Genomic DNA, 20,436 nt, shown 5'->3' on the forward strand with positions numbered 1-20,436 from the left:
ACTACCAGCAGACTACTCCTTCCCCTATTCCATCTGTTCCCTCTCCAGTGCTTAACCCCTCCTTTGTAACGGCGTAAGCGAATGCAGACAGATTGTCAAAATATAGACAGCTTTAATGGAGGAATAGACTTACAGAACCACTGTTCCCGCGGAGACCAGGAAAGCAGAAGAGAGCGCTGGGAGCACGCTCACCAATTTTATAGGAGAACTTTAGCCTGAGGCGAACACGCCCCCTAAGGGGTGGGACTTATCCCTACACTCCTTTCATTTCATCTCCACTCCCTTCAGACCTGTGGCCATCTGTGGCTAGATTCAGGGTACCCTTAGTTCTGCCTCTGCCCCCCTTTGTGAAGCCAGGCCCCAAGTCCTAATTAATGGAACTTCCAGAGTCAGTCCCATTCCCTGCCTGTAAAACTCAACTCTAAAATGGATCAAGGACCTAAACCACAGGTCACAATTCCTCAATGGAAAAATTGAAAGCCAGAAGAGCCTGGAGCAATGCACTTCAAGTTCTAAAAGACCACAACTGCCAACCTAGACTGCTGTATCCAGGACACTATCTGTCATAGTTGAAGGAGAATGAAAAACATACCATGATACAGACTAAAATAATCTTTTGCTTATACATTATGGTTTCCAATTATGTGCTTATATGAGAATTGTTGTGTGTGTGGTTTGGTTTGTTTTTTTTTTCGAGACAGGGTTTCTCTGTAGCTTTGGAGCCTGTCCTGAAACTGGCTCTGTAGATGAGGCTGGCCTTGAACTCCCAAGATCCACCTGTCTCTGCCCGCCTAGTGCTGGGATTAAAGGCCTGTGCCACCAACCCCTGGCATGTTCTTTTTTCTTTTGAGTGCTTGCTTGTTTGTTTTCTAAGGAGATAGAAAGAAGGGAATGAAGTTGGGTGGGTAGAGGGTTGGAGAGGATCTGGGAGGAGCTGGAGGAAGGGAAATCATGATCAGAATACTTCTCTAAAATAGACTTCATCCTGGGACACAAAACAAATCTTTACAAATTCAGAAAGACTCCATATATCCTATCCTATAATAAAACATATAGTCAAAGCAAACAAATCTCTAGTGAGTACACAAACTCATGGAGATAAGAAGATAAAACAACTCATTACTGAATGGCAAATGGGTTAAAGAAGTCAAGGAAAAAAAAGAAAAAAATCTTGGTACTTAATTAAAATGAAACAGCACAATAAAATCTCGGGAGAGAAATTTATGGCTCTAAGTGCCTACATTTAAAAATCAGAAAGAACCTGGACTTCTTAGTGGTTAAGAGCACTGGCTGATTTTCGAGAGGTCATGAGTTCAATTTCCAGCAACCAAATGGTGGCTCTATCTCTAGTGGGATCTTCTGCCCTCTTCTGGCAGAAAGGTGTATATGCATAAAATAAATAAATCTCAATAAAAGAAAATCAGAAAGACCCATGTCAGCACTGGGGAGTCAGAAACAGGCAGATCTCTCTAAGTTCTAGGCCAGCCTTATCTCCATGGCACGCTTAAATGCAGTTACATTGGTTTTTTTTTTGCGGTGAAAATATTCCCCAGAAGAATGACAGACTAACAAAAATTCCAGTAGCAGTACACAAAACTCTCAAAACATTGCAGCACATTGCTGTTGTCCTTGGTTGCCTCCCAGAGGCTGAAGGCTAAGTCCTATTGCAGAAAATATCACGCACCTCAGATTCAGAATCCAAGCTGGATGTGACCTGAAAGCCTCCTCCCTGAGGACTAACTATCATGGTTCCAGAAGTTTATATGCAAACTGCCAAGGAAGGAAAACAACAAATAGTCCCCAGATGTGATTCATAAACTAAAGACCAACATGGCAAGATATCTCCCAAGTGTGCAATAATGTCTTGATGATAAGCAACAACTGTCTAAATGAACTTAAGGCACATTCAAGAGGAGGGAAATTATGCCTGATAATGGAAACCTAGCCAACTACCCATGACAACAGAGATCATAAATCCTACAGGAAAACCTACTACTACCACTTTCCTAAACTGGAATACTTCCTACCTACATTCTAAATACTTATTTTTTTTTAAAGATTTTATTATGTACACAGTGTTTTGCCTCCATGTATGCCTGCAGGCCAGAAGAGGGTGCCAGATCTCATTGTAGATGGTTGTGAGCCACCATGTGGTTGCTGGAAATTGAACTCAGAACCTCTGGAAGAGCAGTCAGCGTTCTTAACCTCTGAGCCATGGTCTCCAGCCCCTAAATACTTATTCTTATACCCACAAGTAAGTGTAGTTTTTACTCCTCATCTAAGAAGATTCTTATCCCAACAGATGGAGATCATTATAGAAAACCACAACTGGTCAATTGACTGTGGTGTGCCCAAATCCAATGGATATATCTACAACACAACTCCTGCACCTAAATCTTAGGGAACACCACAAAAAAAGGGTAAAAGACTGTAAAAATCGGGACCAGGAAATCTGCCCTGAGATTGAATTTCCTCGAAATGAAATGTAATAGTAGGTCTGCCTAAATAATACCCGAACCACACACACATGGACATGGGGTGGGGAGAAGCGAGGGTGAGGAGAAAGGGTGGAGGGAAAGAAGAGGGGAAGAGGGGAGGGAAGGGAAGAAAGAATAACAAGAATGCCACTACCAATGAACACTGTACTGGAAGTTCTAGGTACAGTAATTGGGATGGGGGGAGAAGAGAGAGGAGATTGTGGAGTAGTAGCAGTAATCATAGTGGTCATGGAGACAGGTTCAAATCAGTTGTAGACAGAGACATGGCCAACAGTATGGTTGCTGAGAATCAAAATAAAGAAGCTACAGTAGACCATGTGAGATTAATCATGGCGATGGAATTTCTTAAAATGATTCAGAGAAATTTTCATATACTGTTGCGATCTGAATGAGAAATAACCCCATAGGCTCATGTGTTTGACTATTTGGTCCCTATCTGATGGCACTGGTTTGAAAGTTTGTGGCACCGTTAGGAAATAGAGCCTTGATGGAAGAAGTGGGTCACTGGAGGAGGACATTGAATTTCTATTGCTTGGGCCTGATTCCTTATCTATTATCTGCTTCCTGACTGAGGATGTTCTGTGACAAGCTGCTTCAAGTGCCTGCTGCCTTCCTTCTTTACTATGATGCACTGTACCCCTTTTCAAATCATTAAGCCATAATAAACCCTTTTTTCCTTCAGTTGTTTCTCCAGAAGAACAAGTTCATGTTTTCAAAAAATACAGGAAATTGGTACTAAGGAGTGGGGCTGTTTACTATGATAAACCTGCCCATGGGTTAATAAGACTTAATTTTTTTGTTTTTGAGAATGTGTGTTTTGCCTTCATGTATGACTGTATCACATGTGTTCAAGATGCCTAGAGACTAGAACAGCTGGAGTTACAGCTGATTGTGAGCCACCACATGGGTGTTGGGAATTGAACCTCCATCCTCTGGAAGAGCAGCCAGTACTTCTTAACCACAAAGCTATCTCTCCAGCAATGTGGTTCATAGGCCTTCAGAACAGATTTGTAGGACGAATGTAAAATTTGGAGATACAGGCTAGAAAAGCCCTTAAATACTGTAAGCAAAACAAAATGAAGATAATCTAATAGCATTCAGAAAACCAGAATACCAAAAGAAATGTGGATCATGGAGGCCCAGTTCTTGAGGTTTCAGAAGGGAACAAAATCTCTATCAGAACTTGGCCTAGAGGCCATTTATATTCTAGCAAGTGACCTAGCTGTATTCTGGCAGTGTCTGGAGAAATTTAATGAGGCTGAATTAAAAGGTAACAGACTGTGAGTGTGTGTGTGTTTGTGTAAGAAATCTCAAGACAGATTAGCATTTAGGTTAGGATGGGTCTTGGTTACTCCTACCCAGGAAGTGCATAAAGATTATGAAAAGTGCAGTGTGGTGAAGAAAGTAGCTTGACTTGAGTTTAAAAATCTGGGACACCATGAAAAGAGCAAACCTAAGAATAACAGGGATAGAAGAAGGAGAAGAATTCCAGTTCAAAGGCACAAAAAATATATTCAACAAAATCATAGAAGTTTTTCCCAACTTAAAGAAGGATATGCCTATGAAGGTACATGAAGCTTACAGAACACTAAATAGATTGGACACCCCCTCCCAAAAAAGTCCCCTGCCATATAATAATCAAAACACTCAACATACAGAATAAAGAAAGAATATTAAAAGCTGCAAAAGAAAAAGGCCAAGTAACATAAGGACAGACCCATCAGAATTACAACTGACATCTCAATAGAAACTCTGAAAGCCAGAAGGTCCTGGACAGATGTGTTGTAGACTAAGAGATCACGGATGCAAGCCCAGACTACTATACCAAGCAAAGCTTTTATCACCATACCCGGAAAAAAACAAGATATTCCTTGACAAAAGCAGATTTAAACAATATCTATCCACAAATCCAGCCTTACAGAAAGTATTAGAAGGAAAATTCCAACCCAAGGAAGTTAGCTACATCCAAGAGAACACAGGCAACAGATAACCTCACACCAGCAAACCCAAAAGAAGGGAAACATGCAAGCACCACTAACCAAAAAAATAACAACTGGTTATTAATATCTCTTAGTATCAATGGATTTAATTTACCTATAAAAAGGCACAAGATAACAGAATGGATAGGAAAATAGGATCCATTCTTCTACTGTGTTCAAAAAACACACCTCAACCTCAAAGACAGACAGTAATTACCTCAGAGAAAAGGGCTGGGAAAAAGAATTTCCAATAAAATGGACCTAAGAAGCAAGCTGGTGTAACTATTCTAATATCTAACAAAGTAGACCTCAAACTAAAATCAATCAAAAGAGATGAAGAAAGACATTTCACATTCATCACAGGAAAAAAATCCATCAAGAGGAGGAGATATCAATTCTGAACATCTATGCCCCAAATACAAGAGCAACCACATATGTAAAAGAAGCATTATTAAAGCTTAACCCTCACATCAAACCCCACACACTAATAGTGGGAGACTTCAACAATGAACCGGTCCGCTAGATAAAAGCTTAACAGAGAAATAAGAGAACAGATGTTATGACTCAAATGGAATTAACAGGCATCTTTCCATCAGACATAAAAGAATATACCTTCTTCTCAGCACCTCATGGAACTTTCTCAAAAACTGACCACATACTCTGTCACAAAGCAAACCTCAAAAGATGCAAAAAAATTGGAATAACCCCCTGTATCTTATCAGACTACCATGGCTTAAAGTTAGAACTCAACAATACAAAATACAGAAAGTCTACAATCTCATGGAAACTGAACAACACTCAACCTAAATACCACTGGGAAAAGGAAGAAATAAAAATCAACTCAAAAATCAGTAGCCCTACTATACACAAATGACAAAAGGGCCGAGAAAGAAATCACCTTTCACAATAGCCATAAATAACAAAATATCTTGGGGTAATGCTAACCAAAGAAGTGAAAGACCTGTATGAAAAGAACTTTAAGTCTTTGAAGAAAGAAATTGAAGAAGATATCAGAAAATGGAAAGATCTCTGATGTGGGATTCCCCTCTGTATGCTGTGAATACAATTGGTTAATGAATAAAGAATCTGTCTTGGCCTGTGATAGGAAAGAGAAGAGCCAGGTGGGGAAAACTAAACTGAATGCTGGGAGAAGGAAGACGGAGTCAGGACACCATGTAGCCGCCTTTGGGAACAGAGGCAGGATGGAAACTTGCCTGTAAGCCACAGCCACATGGCGATACACAGATGAATAGAAATGGGTTAAATTAAGATGTAACTTAATTGGTGAGTTAGCCAATAAGAAGCTAAAGTGAATGGGCCAAACAGTGATTTAATTAATACAGTTTCTGTGTGGATATTTCAGGGCTGAGCAGCCGGAAACAAAAAAGCAGCCCCCTACTACAGATCTCCCAAGCTCTTGGATAGGTAGGATCAACATAATAAAATGGCAATCTTACCAAAAGCAATCTACAGATTCAATGCAATCCCCATCAAAATCCCAACACAATTCTTCATAGACCTAGAAAGAAAAATACTCAACTTCATATGGAAAAAAAACAAGAAAACCCAGGAGAGCCAAACAACTCTATACAAGAAAGGAACCAATGGAGGCATACCTGACTTCATGCTCTAAAATAGAGTTATAGTAATGAAAACTGCTTGGTATTGGAGTAAAAACAGACAGGTGGACCAATGGAATCTATCAAAGATCCTAATATTAATCCACACACATATGAACAACTGATTTTTGACAAAGAAACTAAAATTATACAATGGAAAAAAGAAAACATCTTCAACAAATGGTGCTGGCATAACTGGATATCAACATGTAGAAGAATGCAAATAGATTCATATCTATCCCCATGCACAAAACTCAAGTCCAAATGGATCAAAGACCTCAACATAAATCCAGCCACACTGAAGCTCACTGAAGAGAAAGTGGGAAGTAGCCTTGAACACATGGGCACAGGAGACCTCTTCCTAAATATCCCAGATTTCAAATCATGTTGCAGAGCTATAGCAATGAAAACAGCATGGTACTGACATGAAACACAGATTTGTTGATCAACAGAATACAATTTTGGACTCATAAACAAACCTGAGTTCTGACAAAGAATCCAATAGTATTCAGAAAAGCCAGCAGTCCAACTAGATGTACATGTAGAAGAATGAAATTTGATTTTCATCTTTCACCCTGAACAAAAAGTCAACTCCAAATGGACCTACAATCTTAACATAAGACCTGATACCTTGACACTGACAGAGTAGATAGTAGGGAGTATGTTTGAACTCACTGGTATAGGAAAGGACTTTGTGAACAAGACCATGATAGCACAGGCATTAATACCAAAAATTAATAAGTGGGACCTCATGAAACTAAACTTTTTGAACAGCAAAGGATACAATCAAGTGAAGAGGCAGCCTACAGAATGGGAAGAAGTTATATCTGTGTTATATCAGAGTTATATCTGTGGCAGTTTGATTGAGAATGTCCTGTATTTACACATGTTTGACTATTCCCCAACTGGTAGATTGTTGGGAAAGATTAGGAGGTGTGGCTTTGTTAGGGGAGGTATATCATAGGGGTGGGCTTTGAGGTTTCAACAGATTCATGCCATGCCTAGTGCATTCTCAGCCTCCTGCTTGCAGTTTTAGATGTGGGCTCCCAGCTGTTCCTTGATGCTCCACCATCAAGGACACTAACCCCAATTAAACATTTTCTTTGTAATTTGCATTGGTTATGGTGTTTTATCACAGCAATAGAAAAGTAATTAACACAGCATCTAACAGAGGATTATTATTTAGAACATATAAAAACAAAAAATTAAACATGAAAACAAGCAACTCAATTAAAAGATGGAATGTAAATGGCTGAAAACTTTAAAATGTTAAACATCTTTAGCCATAAGACAAATGCAAATTAAAACTGCTCTTCCAATGGAGAGATGGCTCAAGGATTAAGAGTACTGGCTATTCTTCCAGAGGATCTGGGTTCGATTTCCCAGTACCCACATGGCAGCTCACAACCATCTGTTTCAGGGGATCCAACACACTCTTCTGACTTCTGTAGGCACCATGTACACATACATGGTAAACAGACATACACGCAGGCAAAACACTCATCCACATCACACAAAAGAAATATTTAAAATAAAAACAAAACAAAACTTAGGCCAGGTGGTAGTGGTGCATGCCTTTAATTCCAGCATTTGGCAGAGAAAGGTAAATCTCTGTGAGTTCGAGGCCAGCCTGGTCTAAATTCTTAAAACATCGAGGGCTACATAAGGAAATCCTGTCTCAACGAACAAAGAAAAAAAAAATCACAAATGCTGGTGTAGATGTGGGGAAAAGTGACACTTATTCAATGCTGTTAGGAATGTAAACTGGTAAAGCCATCATAGTCCCTAAATGTTAAAAAAAAAAAAGAGCCTTATAACTATGGCTCTGGGCTTAGGTAGTAAATGAGATGACCAAAAGGCAAGAAAGATAGTCTCGTTGTAAAGTACTTGCTATGCAAGCATGTGAACTTGAGTTCAACTCCTTGCTACAAAAAGCCAGCCAGACATGTGTCTGTAATTCCTGGAGAGGCAATGACACAAAGACCTTTGGGTCTTGTTGGTCAACCCAATCTAGTCAAATTCTTTACCTACATGTTCATTGAGAGACCTTGTCTCAAAACCTCAATAGGGAAACAATAATAAAAACAATGAAAAAAGAACATCCACAAATCAATAAAAAAAATTGAAAAGAAAAATAGTTGAAAAAAATAGATTGCTTATAGAAAATGAACAAATAGGGTCAGCATATATATAAAACAAAGAATAAAACAGAAACACTACTTTAACAACAGAATTAAAATTGTTGATAATATCCACAGCTGATAAGACTGTATAGAAAAGGGCATTTCTCATACACTATTTATAAGCTGATCCTTTTGAAGCACAGTTTGATCCTATCAATATGTATCTCATATACAATCTTTAATCCAACAAGTTTTACTATCTTAGACGACATTTATTGGTAAATGGACATAAAAGATTATTGTAAGGATTTTGTATGCAATAAAAATCCTTAAGAACAACTTAAAATGTCAATCAAATAAGGACTTGATTAAACAAACATATAATGCTAAAAGAATAGTTTGCAGCAAGCAAGCCTCTATGAATTAATGAAGCAGATCTCCATGTACTGATGTTGAAAGATAGCCAAACTGGGGTTGGAGAGATGGTTTAGTGGTTAAGAGCATTGGCTGCTCTTCCAGAGAAACCAAGTTCAATCCCCAGCACCCACATGGCAGCTCACAGCTATCTGTAACTCCTGTTCCAGGGGATCTGATGCCCTCATATAGACATACCTGCAGGCAAAACACCAATGTACATAAAAATAAAAAAAGAAAGGTAGCCAAACTGTAGAGCTACACACATTAAACAAATACTCCGTCTACATATATCTACATGTAAGTTATATGAACAAAAAAAAAGGAAACTGGGCTCAGAAAGAAGAGTATCAGGCCTAAGGAATTCTGTTTTGCTCTAGTTTTTTAGTCTCAAAGAAAATTAATTATATCTATATAAATTCTATATAATTTTTAAAATAATAAAAGAAAAATCTGTACTATTGTTATCTACATTATATAAACCAGTGCTTTATTTACTACACTACTCTAAAAAAATCATCCTTTTAATGACTCATCATTTTAGGACTTGTTTCTTAAATATGCAAAGTTTAACGAAGGCCATTTTAGGTTTCCATCAATACTTGAAGGGAACTGATTCCAGAATGTCCTCCCCCACCAACCCAAACCCATGTGTATTTAAGTTCCTTATATAAAATGGTATGGTATTCGCATATGCTCTATATGCCCTTCATCATGTATACTTCCAATGTAAATAATTATACAAGTTAGAAGAAAATAGAAAGAAATGCATCTGTACATGTTCAGTATAGATGTAATTTTTCCATGTATTTTTGATTTGTAGATAAAACCATGGATGTGAAATGCTCAGCTATAGAGAACTGATGGTATATACCGTCACAAAAAAATGAACTGGTTAACATAGAACATTATTAACAATACAGATGGTGACAGTCAAATAAGGAAGAGAGGAAAAGAGTTAACTAGAGTGAAAGATAAATAGTACCAAACCAGATGACAGCTAAATATAAGAGAACTAACTATACTATATTTGAGGACTTCCCATGATTAAGTCACTAAGGGCCTAGTGTGCAAAGTAAGTATAATTTCTAATTCTTACAACAACCTAATCCCCATTTTACACAAGAAAACATGTCTCAGAAAAAGGTCACATCTAACTTAAGGTAAGCTCTGTGTTCACTACAGGCTGTCTTCTCTTAGAGTTAGGACTGGGACTGGGCTAAAGGGAACTTTCAATCTAGCCCCATATGCTAACACATTCTTACTATACTCAGCATCCTTGAAGCATGCTCCCAAGCTGTCTTGCTCATCGAGACTGGCATTTTCTTCCTCCTCGCTTTCGTTTCTCCAGTATGCTGGCCTCTTGATGGGCCGCTTCCCTGGGGTACGCTGGGAAGCGGGACTGTTAGATGCAGTGCCCAGCCCACTGCTGGAGCTCCCACTGCTTCGGTCTTGCCCCCCGGTCCACCAAGCCTGCAGGCTGGAGGTAGCTGGTGAGGATGATGAGGACTGCAGGTTGGCCATACACAACATGCCCTGGATGGCCTCTTGAGTGCTGGGGGAGGCTGGGGCCTCACTGTAAAGGACAGAGGAGAAACACTGGGGAAGTTATTCTAGTCAGAAGAAACTGGTTGTAAGAACACTCAGGGAGGAAGAACCACTATGGCAATCAAGGTGTTACAAAGGCACGAACCATCCATGGTTAAAAATGAAGATAATATTAAAAACTTTTCATGAAAAGCTAGTTTTGCTTCAAGTCTCTCTGAAGACAAGCAATGAAGGTAGATAAAATCTATTTTTCATATATGCTACATTACTTCCTTTTTTATTAACAATTCTTTCTATGACTCTCCCTGGCCCATTTTCAATGTACTTAAAGTTGATTTTTATTCAAATCTACATATCCTGTCACTGCCAGATCTGAAGATTACCAGGATAGTTTTTGCATCCATATTATTCTTTCAGCTAAATGCCCGTGTTAATTGTCTGTTTACTTGGTTCAGTAAGTTGCGCATGGTGGTATATCCCTGTAATACCAGAACTCACTTGGAGGGAAAGCAGAAGGACTAGGAGTTCCAGACCAGCCTAAGCTAAATAAAGAGACCCTGTCTCAAAAACCCAAAACAAACAAAAGTGCTCAATAAATGCCCTAGCCATTTGGGTGGTACTCTTTGATAGTCTGGAAAATGGAGATTACTCACGTGAGGGCAGCATAGTCAGGTCCCCCCACCTGCCTGCTGGCCTTAAGTAGATCAAGAATTCCACCAGCTCCACTCCCATTCCCAAGCTTGCTGTCAACCCCTTCCACCATGTCCTCATCTGTTGTATAGTCCTCCTGTTAAGGAAAAAGCATACTGCTTCAATTGTACAGGGCAGGTCTGGTAAGTTTCCAATACAAGGTTGACAGTATAACGTCTAACATCCTAAATGAACACCATTTATTATGCAGAACATTTTTCCTTTCATTTTAATCTTTACAGCATCTTTGTAAAAGCACTTTAACTCTTATTTGACAGGTGAGCAATGTAAGGATCAATGAAGTAAAACAGTCTGTGAAAGAACATATCATAAACTTCAAATCAGATAGATACTCTCCTTGTTAAGTGATACTTAACTATTTTTTCTTTATTAAAGGATTTTTAAAAATTTAAATAAATTATAATCCTCCATTTATTGGCTGGTCACAATAGCGTACAGTTTAATTTACTGTAGTACTGGATTTGAACCCAGTGCTTTACACATGCTAAGCAAGTGCTCTACAGTGAAGAATATCCCCAGCTTGTATGCAATCTTTTATTTTGCAAATATTTCAGAAATTAAATGTATAATTATCTTTGTACCTTGACTAGATACACGACATGTTCCTACCTCAATGTCAAACTCAACTTCTCCAGGTTCACGAATACGGTTGGGGTCAGAGCAAGGCTTTGCTCGGGGCAACTTCCGGGGAAATTCTAAAACACAATGCAATATATTAGTAGGAGGCTAAGATTATGATGTCTGAGCCAAACACTCAAATGAAAGAAGAATGTAATTTTTGTCAGGTATGGTGGCATACGCCTTTAATCCCAGCACTTGGGAGACAGGGGCAGGAAGATCTCTGACAGAAAGTTCCAGGATAGCCAGGGCTAAATGGAGAAACCCTGTCTCAAAAAAAAAAAAAAAAAAAAAAACCCAAAACAAAGAAAACCCCATAAATAAATTAATAGATGGGTGTAAATTAATAATGGGCGGTTTTCGAAGTAATAACCACCAACAAACAATTCAGAGAGATGAGGCACATTAGAGCCTGGTAAACCAGAAAGCCAACAAGCTCAAACCTAAAACAAATGTGACAGACATGGCAGGGCAGGAAAGAAATAGAACAGAAACATACTTGATCTTATGATCAGGCTCGCCTTTTCCTTTCCCAGTCTCTCGTCAATCTGCAGCTCATCATCTGAATCCAAGTTAAATTCACCTCCCATGACTTGTCCTGCTACCAGCCTTGAACTGTCTACCTTCTTTGCAATTTTGGCTCTCCGAGACTTGGATATGCTCTTTACCCTCTTGGTACTACAAAAACAAAGAAATGAACATAAAATGAGTCATGTCAGATATTATCATGGTAGGGCTAAAAGTATGGATCAATGGTAGAATGCATGCTTAACATATGCAAATCTCTGGTCTCAGTCCCTATTCATGGCTTTCCCCAAAAGGCAAAATTTCCCTAAGTGTTTATACAGTATAATCATCAAAATCTACCATTTATTTTTGTAAAAAAAAAAGACATATATGAGTACTGTATTTACATCATTTCTACTGTATGGTAGAGATTTCCACCCTCCCCAGTTCCTCCCATGTACCCCTACTCCCTGCCAAATTCATAACCTCTTCTTGTCACTTATGTGTTGCAATAACACACACACACACACACACATATATATATGGATATATGTGTGTGTGTTGTGTGTACATATACAGGTAAATACAACCTACTGAGTTCATTTAGTGCTGTTTGTATGTTTATATATTTTGGGCTGAACAGATGTGATTGGATAACCTATTAGGTGCCTTATTCCTGGAGAAGATTGACTCTCCCTTGCCTGTAGCTCTTTACCTAGGCATGAGACTTTGTAAGATTGCCACTGTTCATGTTGGTATGACAACTGCGGTGGCCATTGTGCATGTCTTGTTTAGAGGATTGTATTAAGAATAAATTCTCAAAAATTATTAGCCAGGCAGCGGCAGTGCATGACTTTAATCCTAGCACTCTGGAGGCAGAGGCAGGCAAATCACTGCAAGTTCAAGGTCAACCTGGTCTACAGAATGAGTTCCAGGACAGCCAAAGCTATATACAAAGAGAAATCCTGTCTCAAAATACTAAAAAAAAAATTATAAATGATAAACTGTTCTTAGAACCAACAAATACATTGTGTATGTACATGATACTGTCAAAGAATAAATGATTTTTAAAAACTTGACATGTAAAGGAAGAACCTAAAATAGAAAACACCTCTTAAAAAAACACTGAAGGACTTAAACTACTCAGTTTCAAAATTTATGATAAATTGAGGCACTATAAGATCGGCATAAGAATAGACGTATACACTGGCACACAGGTACACACCTTTAATCCTAATACCATGAAGGCAAAGGCAAGCAGATCTCTGTGAGTTTGAGGCCTACTTGGTCTATGTAACAAGATCCAGGGCATCCAGAGTTATAAAGTAAGACATTGTCTGCTGGGCAGTGGTGGCACATGCCTTTAAACCCAGCACTTGAGAGGCTGAGGCAGATCTCTGTGAGTTCAAGGACAGCCTGGATCCCAATGCAAGTTCCAGGACAGCCAGGGCTACACAGTGAAACATTGACTCAATAAATAAATAAATAAATAAATAAATAAATAAATAAATAAATAAATAAATAAATAAATAAATACAAAAACAAGAAACAAAACAACAACAACAATAAAAAACATCAAGGTAAACATAGTGGCACAAGACTGTAATTTCAGCACTTAGTGACTGAGGGCAGGAGGAAGAGTACAAGACCAGCCTAAGCTACATAGCAAGATCCTGTCTCAAAATAAAAGGAAACAAAGAAAAGAGGAAGAGAGTAATGTCAAAGATTAAAAACTATTTGCAAATCATTTATCTAGTAAAGATTTGTACCCAAAACATTTAAAGAACTCTTTGATTCAGTAATTAAAATAATTTCAAAGCAATCAAAAGATCCAAATACATTTTTCTCCAAAGATAAGATACAAATGACCCCAATGAGACACACAAAAAATATATTTTAATCACTAGGTAAACCATACTGAGTCAGATATGGTGGGACAAACCTATCATCCCAGTACTCCAGAAGCTAAGGCAGGAGGATGATGAATTTGAGGTTAGCCTAGGCTACAAAGAAAGACTCTATGTCCAAAAAACTCTTCTGATTAGTTTTGATAACATGGATACATCTGTAGCAGGAAATTATGCCATGTGAAACAAGCCATATAGAAAAAAAATGTATGATCTGACTTTTATATGGAATCTTAAAAAAAAAAACCAGAAATTTCGATTAGAGTACAGTGATGGTTATGAAGGATAAAGTGAGTTGGGAGAGATATTGGTTAAGAGGTATAAGGCTGCAAAACTACAGAGAAAGAGTACGTTCTAGAGGTCTTATTGAATATTTAATCAACAATATTGCCCTGCACACTTGAGTCTTTCTAATTCTATAAATAAATGTGTTAATTATTTTGAGGTTAGTAATCATTTCATAATATAGGTGTATTATAAAACATTACACTGTACCCATTCACTATAAAATATTTGGGGATTAAGGATGTAGCTCAGTGGTACAGTACTTTGTTTAGTATGCATAAAGCTCTGGGTTTCACCCCAACAGCCAAAAACAAAACAAAACAAAACACTCCCACAACCTTTATTTAAAAACAATATCCAGGACTGGACAGGTGGCTCAGCAGTTAAGAGCAGCTGCTACTCTTGTAGAGGACCTGAGTTTGAATAGCAGCACCCATGCCAGGTAACTCATAACTCTAGTTCCTAGGGATCAGATGCCTCTTCTGGGTCCACAGATACCTGCACATATACACAGACACATGCACAAGAAAAATATAAAAAGAAATGTACAATGAACCTAGCATAGTAGTACACTTCTGCACTCCTAGGACCTGGGAGGTGGAGGTAGAAGAATTAGGAGCTCAAGGCCAGTTTCAGCTATAGCATGACTTTGGGGCCTGCATGAAAACAAAGAGATTCTGTCTCAAAAATATTTTAAAATGACAGAAACAACAACCAAATCACACATAACTAGAAAACAATGAAGTGCATGCATCATCAAACAAACCACATCTCTTAACTCTAAAACCAAGTCTCAAGTGATTCATACAAAATACACAGGAGAGCCAGGTAGTGTTTAATATCACAGATGCAGGCAAATGTCTGAGTTCAAGGCCAGCCAGCCTGGTCTACAGAGCAAGTTCTAAGATGGTCAAGGCTACACAGAGAAACCCTGTCTCGAAAAACCAAAAACCAACCAAAGAAAGAAACAAAAAGCAAACAAAATCCACAGGAGATAGAACTTTATGATTGCTAGTCTAAAATGTAAAATGACACACATACACTTCGGTATAATTTTCAGTCATTTCTTGAATCCAAAATACACATCCACATAAAAACTTGTACATGGGACTGGGGAAATGATTCAGTAGGGATTCAGATTCCCAGAACCTGTGTAAACACCAAGAGGACCTGTAATGGCCAACCTGTAATTCCCAGATGCAGGGAACATAGACAGGGAAATTTCCAGAGCAAGCTGGCTAGCTAGAAGCTGAAAAGGAGAGCTCCCAGTTAAATAAGAGATCTTATCTCAGTACAAAATGTGAAGAGTCACTGAAGAAGCCATCTGATATCGTTAAGCTTCCACATGTGAATGTGCACAAATATGCACATGTACACATAACACACACATACATATGCAAAACCAAAACTCTTCATTTATATGAAATGTCCAAAAAAGCAAATCCATAGAGATAAATATATTAGTAGTGATTAAAGATAGTTTTAGCCTGGGATAAGAAGGATAAGAAATATTCTAAAATTGAACTATAATGATAACTAGATTAGTCTGTAAACTTACTAAAATCCACTTAATTACATACTTGAACAAGTTAATTTATAGCATGCAAACTACTAATAAGTATTATCTTTAAGGGTTCTTTTTATAGAAGCTCAGAAACTGGGAAGAATAGAAAGGAAATAGAGAAGAGATCAATCAATAGACATAATGTTATTATTGTCTCATCAAATGAGTAACTTTTGGTATTCTGTGGTATAACAGGATGAATATAATTAACAATAATGCCTTATATATCTCAAAGTAGTACAGAATGTACTCAAAAATTTTAGAACATTGCCAAGTTAGTCACTACCCAATATTACATTGTACCTCATAAATATATACAAATACTCTATGTTAATAAAAATACACAGATACATGCAAGGCATGGTGGCACACTCCTTTAATCCCAGCAATTGGGAGGCAGAGGCAGGTAGATCTCTGTGAGTTCAAGGCCAGCCCAGTCTACACAGGGAGTCCTAGGCCAGCAGGATAATGAGAATCTGTGTGTGAGTATGTGTGTGTGTCTGTCTTTCTGTCTCTCTGTAACATATGTGTATACGCATATATATTTATGCATATGACTTTCTTTTCTGGCCTTCTTGGGCACTGCATGCATTGGGTGTACATACATATATTCAGGCAAAAATATTCATATACACAAAATAAATTTTAAAATGAATGTTGTCATTAAAACATACACATATATACATGCATGTGTGCATAGTACACATTTTGAGCCAGAAATGGTGGAACATGCCTACAATCCCAGAAATCAGGATATAAAGGCAGGAGGATCATGATTTCAAGATGAATTTGGCCTACATAAGTGATTTCAAGGTCAGCCTGAGATATGTAGGTAGACCCTGTCTCAAAAAGAGAGGTGTGTTTGGAGAGGGAAGGATGGCAGTGGCAGAGTGTCTGCCTAGCATATATAAAGCCTTAAATTTAATCCCTGGCATAAATAAAAACTTAAAAATCTACCTTGAAGCAGGGTATGTCTACAATGCAACTATTTCAGGGGCTGAGGCATTATCTGAGATCAGAAGTTCAAGACCAGTCTGAACAACAGAGAGACACCTACCTCAATTGAAAAAAAAAGACACTGTCTTGGACATCTTTCTGTGCTAACAGATATTAACCTGGTTCCTATGCTCCATTCTTTTTAATTCTTTAATACATGGGCTCTATTCTAAAGAAACGCTATAATTTATTTAACCTATGCTGTTGAACATCTAAATAATTTCAGGCACATTTTACAAGGATACAGGATGCACTGAACATTTCTTCTTAAACATAGGTACAAAGAATCTCCATAAACTGAATTCTTATGCATTAAATTATAAAAGTGTATTTTATAAAGTATGTTCTTGAGCTAGCATGATGGCACAGCAAGTAAAGATCCTAGGTACACAAAGCCTGACAAAGTGAGTTTGATTACCTAAACTCACATCAAAAGGAAAGAAAGGATTTCCAAAAAGTTGTCCTTTGACCATCGCACCCATGTCATGGTATCCCTGTATGCACTGCCCTTGACCCCTACCCCTCCATACACAAATAGTGAATAAAAATTAACCAAAAAGCCTCTATGTTCTTTTGTTTGTTTTTCAAGACAGGGAGGGTTTCTCTGTGTAACAGTCCTAGCTATCCCGGAACTAGCTCTTGTGGACTGGCCTCAAACACAGAGATCCACCTGCCTCCGCCTCCCAAGTACGGAGATTAAAGGCATGTACCATCACCAGCCGGTTTAGCCCCTATGTTCTGTTGTTATTTATTTTTATTTTATATATATTAATGTTTGGCCTGCAGGTATGTATGTGATCACACATGAGCCTGGTTCCCACGGAGATCAGAAGAGGAGATCAGATTCCCTGGAATGGGAATTATGGATGATTGTCAACTACCATGTGAGTACTGAAAATAGAACTGGGGTTCTCTGTAAGAGTAATAAGTGTGCTCTTAACAGCTGAGCCATCTCTCCAACCCAAAACCCTGTGCTCTTAACCTGTATACTCACTACCACTAATTATTTTTACTAGTAGTTCTACCATAATAATTTGCTAAAATTAGACCTCTTACCCATCAACCATAACTCCTGAACAAAGTAAATATCTATTAACAGTTGGATATTAGCCTAAATACTGTTCTTCCCTCACCCATGTCCCAACCTCCAGGTCTACATGTTAATTGTCACTGGCAAGCTCAGTTATCTCTGTGTTTCCTTTACCCATCTTACCTGCCATTGGCCATCAACAGGGCCAGTGGGTTCTCACTGCCAGCAAGGTCCATGTCTGGTGAGTCATCTGATTCATTCAAGCAGGTACCCGTGATGTTGAACTGTAGAAGGAGGAGGCTCAGTTGTCACCAGTCTGAGACTCTCAGGTAAATCAAGATGGCCAGTTCCCTCTGGTTTTACTGCAAAACTGTCAAAAACCCTCTGAACCAAGGCCTTCTGATATGCCTGTCCCCAACCCCCACCTCCAACAATTACAGGAGTAGGAGGTTGAGAATATATAGTTTGCTTGAGGAAAACATATTAGCTTGTGAAACATACACCCTAAATAAAGAAGACGGTACTATTATTAGATACCCACAGAGGGCAACATAATATTGAGACAAAGTGAAACCCTGAAGGAAGAGATAAGGACCTGTTCAAGATTCTAACTCTATAAATAACATTCTCAGATCTCATTTCCCACCTCAATATACCAAGATTCAACTCAAGTGTCATGTACCTGGAAAAGAGCTCCTGAGCTTTACCTAGATAGAATCAACCCCCTTTTGTGTCTCAAAATCCCATATATACCCTTGCTTGTGGCATCCACACTTTATTTCATTCATTTGTTTTTATGCCTATCTTTCTTATTAGCCTATTAGCCTTTTGAGTTCCATCCACAGCACCTATCACAGTGCCCAGCACAGAAAATGTCTCAATAAATACCTGTTAAGTGAGTGGAACTGGTAGCCAAACACCAGGGACCCTAACAGATGACAGAACAGGATAGCCTGCTCTTTTGAAATACTGCTCTTCCAAGGGACCCAAAAGGGTTGGGCTGAACCCATGGGTCAGCACCCACCTTTGCTTTCTGGGAAGAGCCTGTCTTCAGTGCCTGATGACTGTATGGGTCCATGAGATTATAGCTCAACTGGCCAGCAGGCCCCAAGGCTGAACTCTCCTTGCCCTTTCGCTCTGCCTTCTTGAAGATATTCTTGGACTTCAGGCCTTTCTTCTTTGAACCACTTTTGGAAGGCAGTGACAGCCTGGACATGGATACTGAAGTGGAATGGGCTGGCCTGGTTAAGGGGATGGAGCCGGCTGGGAAGATCCTCTGCAGCCCAAAGATATTGCTCGTCTTCCCAACGTTCTGTTGGAAGATGTCCTACAAGAGTATTAGTACACAAGGGGGTTAGAGCTTACTCAAGGGTTCTCTCTATGGTAAGAGCAGAGGTCTGTTCCCAGCACTAATGGTACGGCCATAACTGAAGTGGCTTACACAGGTGCTCCACATATGCACACCCCTGGTTTCTATACAGTGAGTCATCATAAATTTATTGGGTGGCATTTCTTTACCCAGCCACTGGCAAGTAAAGAGAAGACGAGCAAAGAAAAAGCCCAGCATTACTATCAAAACTGGAGGGAAAAGACTCCAAGATTAGCTGACACAAAATAAAAAATAATCAAGTACTTATCTGTGTGGTTCAAACTCTATGGACTATAGGGCTTTTGAAGAAAAATCTTAGTCTCAATTTTGGTACCAGCTATCCCTGTGACCTTGGGAAAGTTATCTGATCGAACAAGCTCTAGAGCTTGTTTGCTCAGCTATATAATTGTCAATACTGAAAAGGTGTTTTTCAAAGATGTTCTGTGGTTTCTTTGAGCATCCTGGGAGAAATCTTGGGGACTGGTGGTATGTGGAAGGCAGATGAGAGGAACAAGGGGAGCTCTAGGTCTATGACCTTTATCTATTCAAAGCAGCTATGCTTTGATTTATTATATAAATTGGCTTCCATACAAAATCTTATTTGGACAAAAAAAGGATTCCATTATTTTAAAATGTTAGAAAACCAATGAACAAGTTATGTTCGATCCCATTAGTTTTGTTCTAGCCAGCCCAATGTTCTGCATGTACAAAATTGGGTTAAGAACTGGAAACAATATAGTCCTTTGACTGACTCCTGAAAGGTTTTAGAAGGTGAAATGGAGAAAAATGAGGTAGGAAGTAGATACTGTAGACTATGGTGTAGATGCTACAAGTAGTGAGGCCAGAAGTTCAACTTCTAGAAGCAAACCACCCTGTAGCATGAATACACACATCCATGCACACATACATGCACAATGAAAGAAAAACAAGAAGAGAAGGGGAAAGGAAGAAGGGAGGGAAAGACAGACACACAGACATCTCTTAGGCACTAAATACAATTGTACAGATTCTAACACAACTTCGACATCCTCAAGTCCAATTTTCCTCTGGTGCCTCTGCTACTTCACCAGCCCACACTGAGTTTTCTCTTTGCTACAAAGTATATTAATAACAATGACTCATATTTATTGAGTAATTACTCTGCCAGGCACTGTGTGAGGAGCTCTATATTACCTCTCAATTCTACCAAAGATCTGAAAGGTTGGTAGAGTTATTCCTTACTTTAGAGATCAGAAAACTGAGACTCTGAAAGGCTCTTAAGTGAAAGA

At 38.7% G+C, this 20,436-nt stretch overlaps 1 protein-coding gene across 5 annotated transcripts in view; it reads right to left on the minus strand.

The window, feature by feature from the left end:
* The window catches only part of Phf8 (PHD finger protein 8), a 91,888-nt gene that overhangs the window by 24,650 nt on the left and 46,802 nt on the right, over nt 1-20,436 (minus strand). For 4 of the 5 annotated variants that reach the window (XM_050128314.1, XM_050128315.1, XM_050128312.1 and 1 more), the window contains exons 13-18: nt 18,824-19,126; nt 17,983-18,083; nt 12,010-12,188; nt 11,502-11,587; nt 10,835-10,968; nt 9,899-10,209 (exon numbers count right to left, since the gene is read on the minus strand). In XM_050128314.1, the coding sequence (XP_049984271.1) occupies nt 9,899-10,209; nt 10,835-10,968; nt 11,502-11,587; nt 12,010-12,188; nt 17,983-18,083; nt 18,824-19,126 (1,114 nt within the window). The remainder of the gene's footprint in view (nt 1-9,898; nt 10,210-10,834; nt 10,969-11,501; nt 11,588-12,009; nt 12,189-17,982; nt 18,084-18,823; nt 19,127-20,436) is intronic. The other variant, XM_050128316.1, reaches the window with a different exon arrangement.

Source organism: Alexandromys fortis, unplaced genomic scaffold, assembly GCF_014885135.2.
Source record: "Alexandromys fortis isolate MF-2015 unplaced genomic scaffold, M_Fortis_MF-2015_v1.1 scaffold_295, whole genome shotgun sequence".
Taxonomy (NCBI): Eukaryota; Metazoa; Chordata; class Mammalia; order Rodentia; family Cricetidae; genus Alexandromys; species Alexandromys fortis.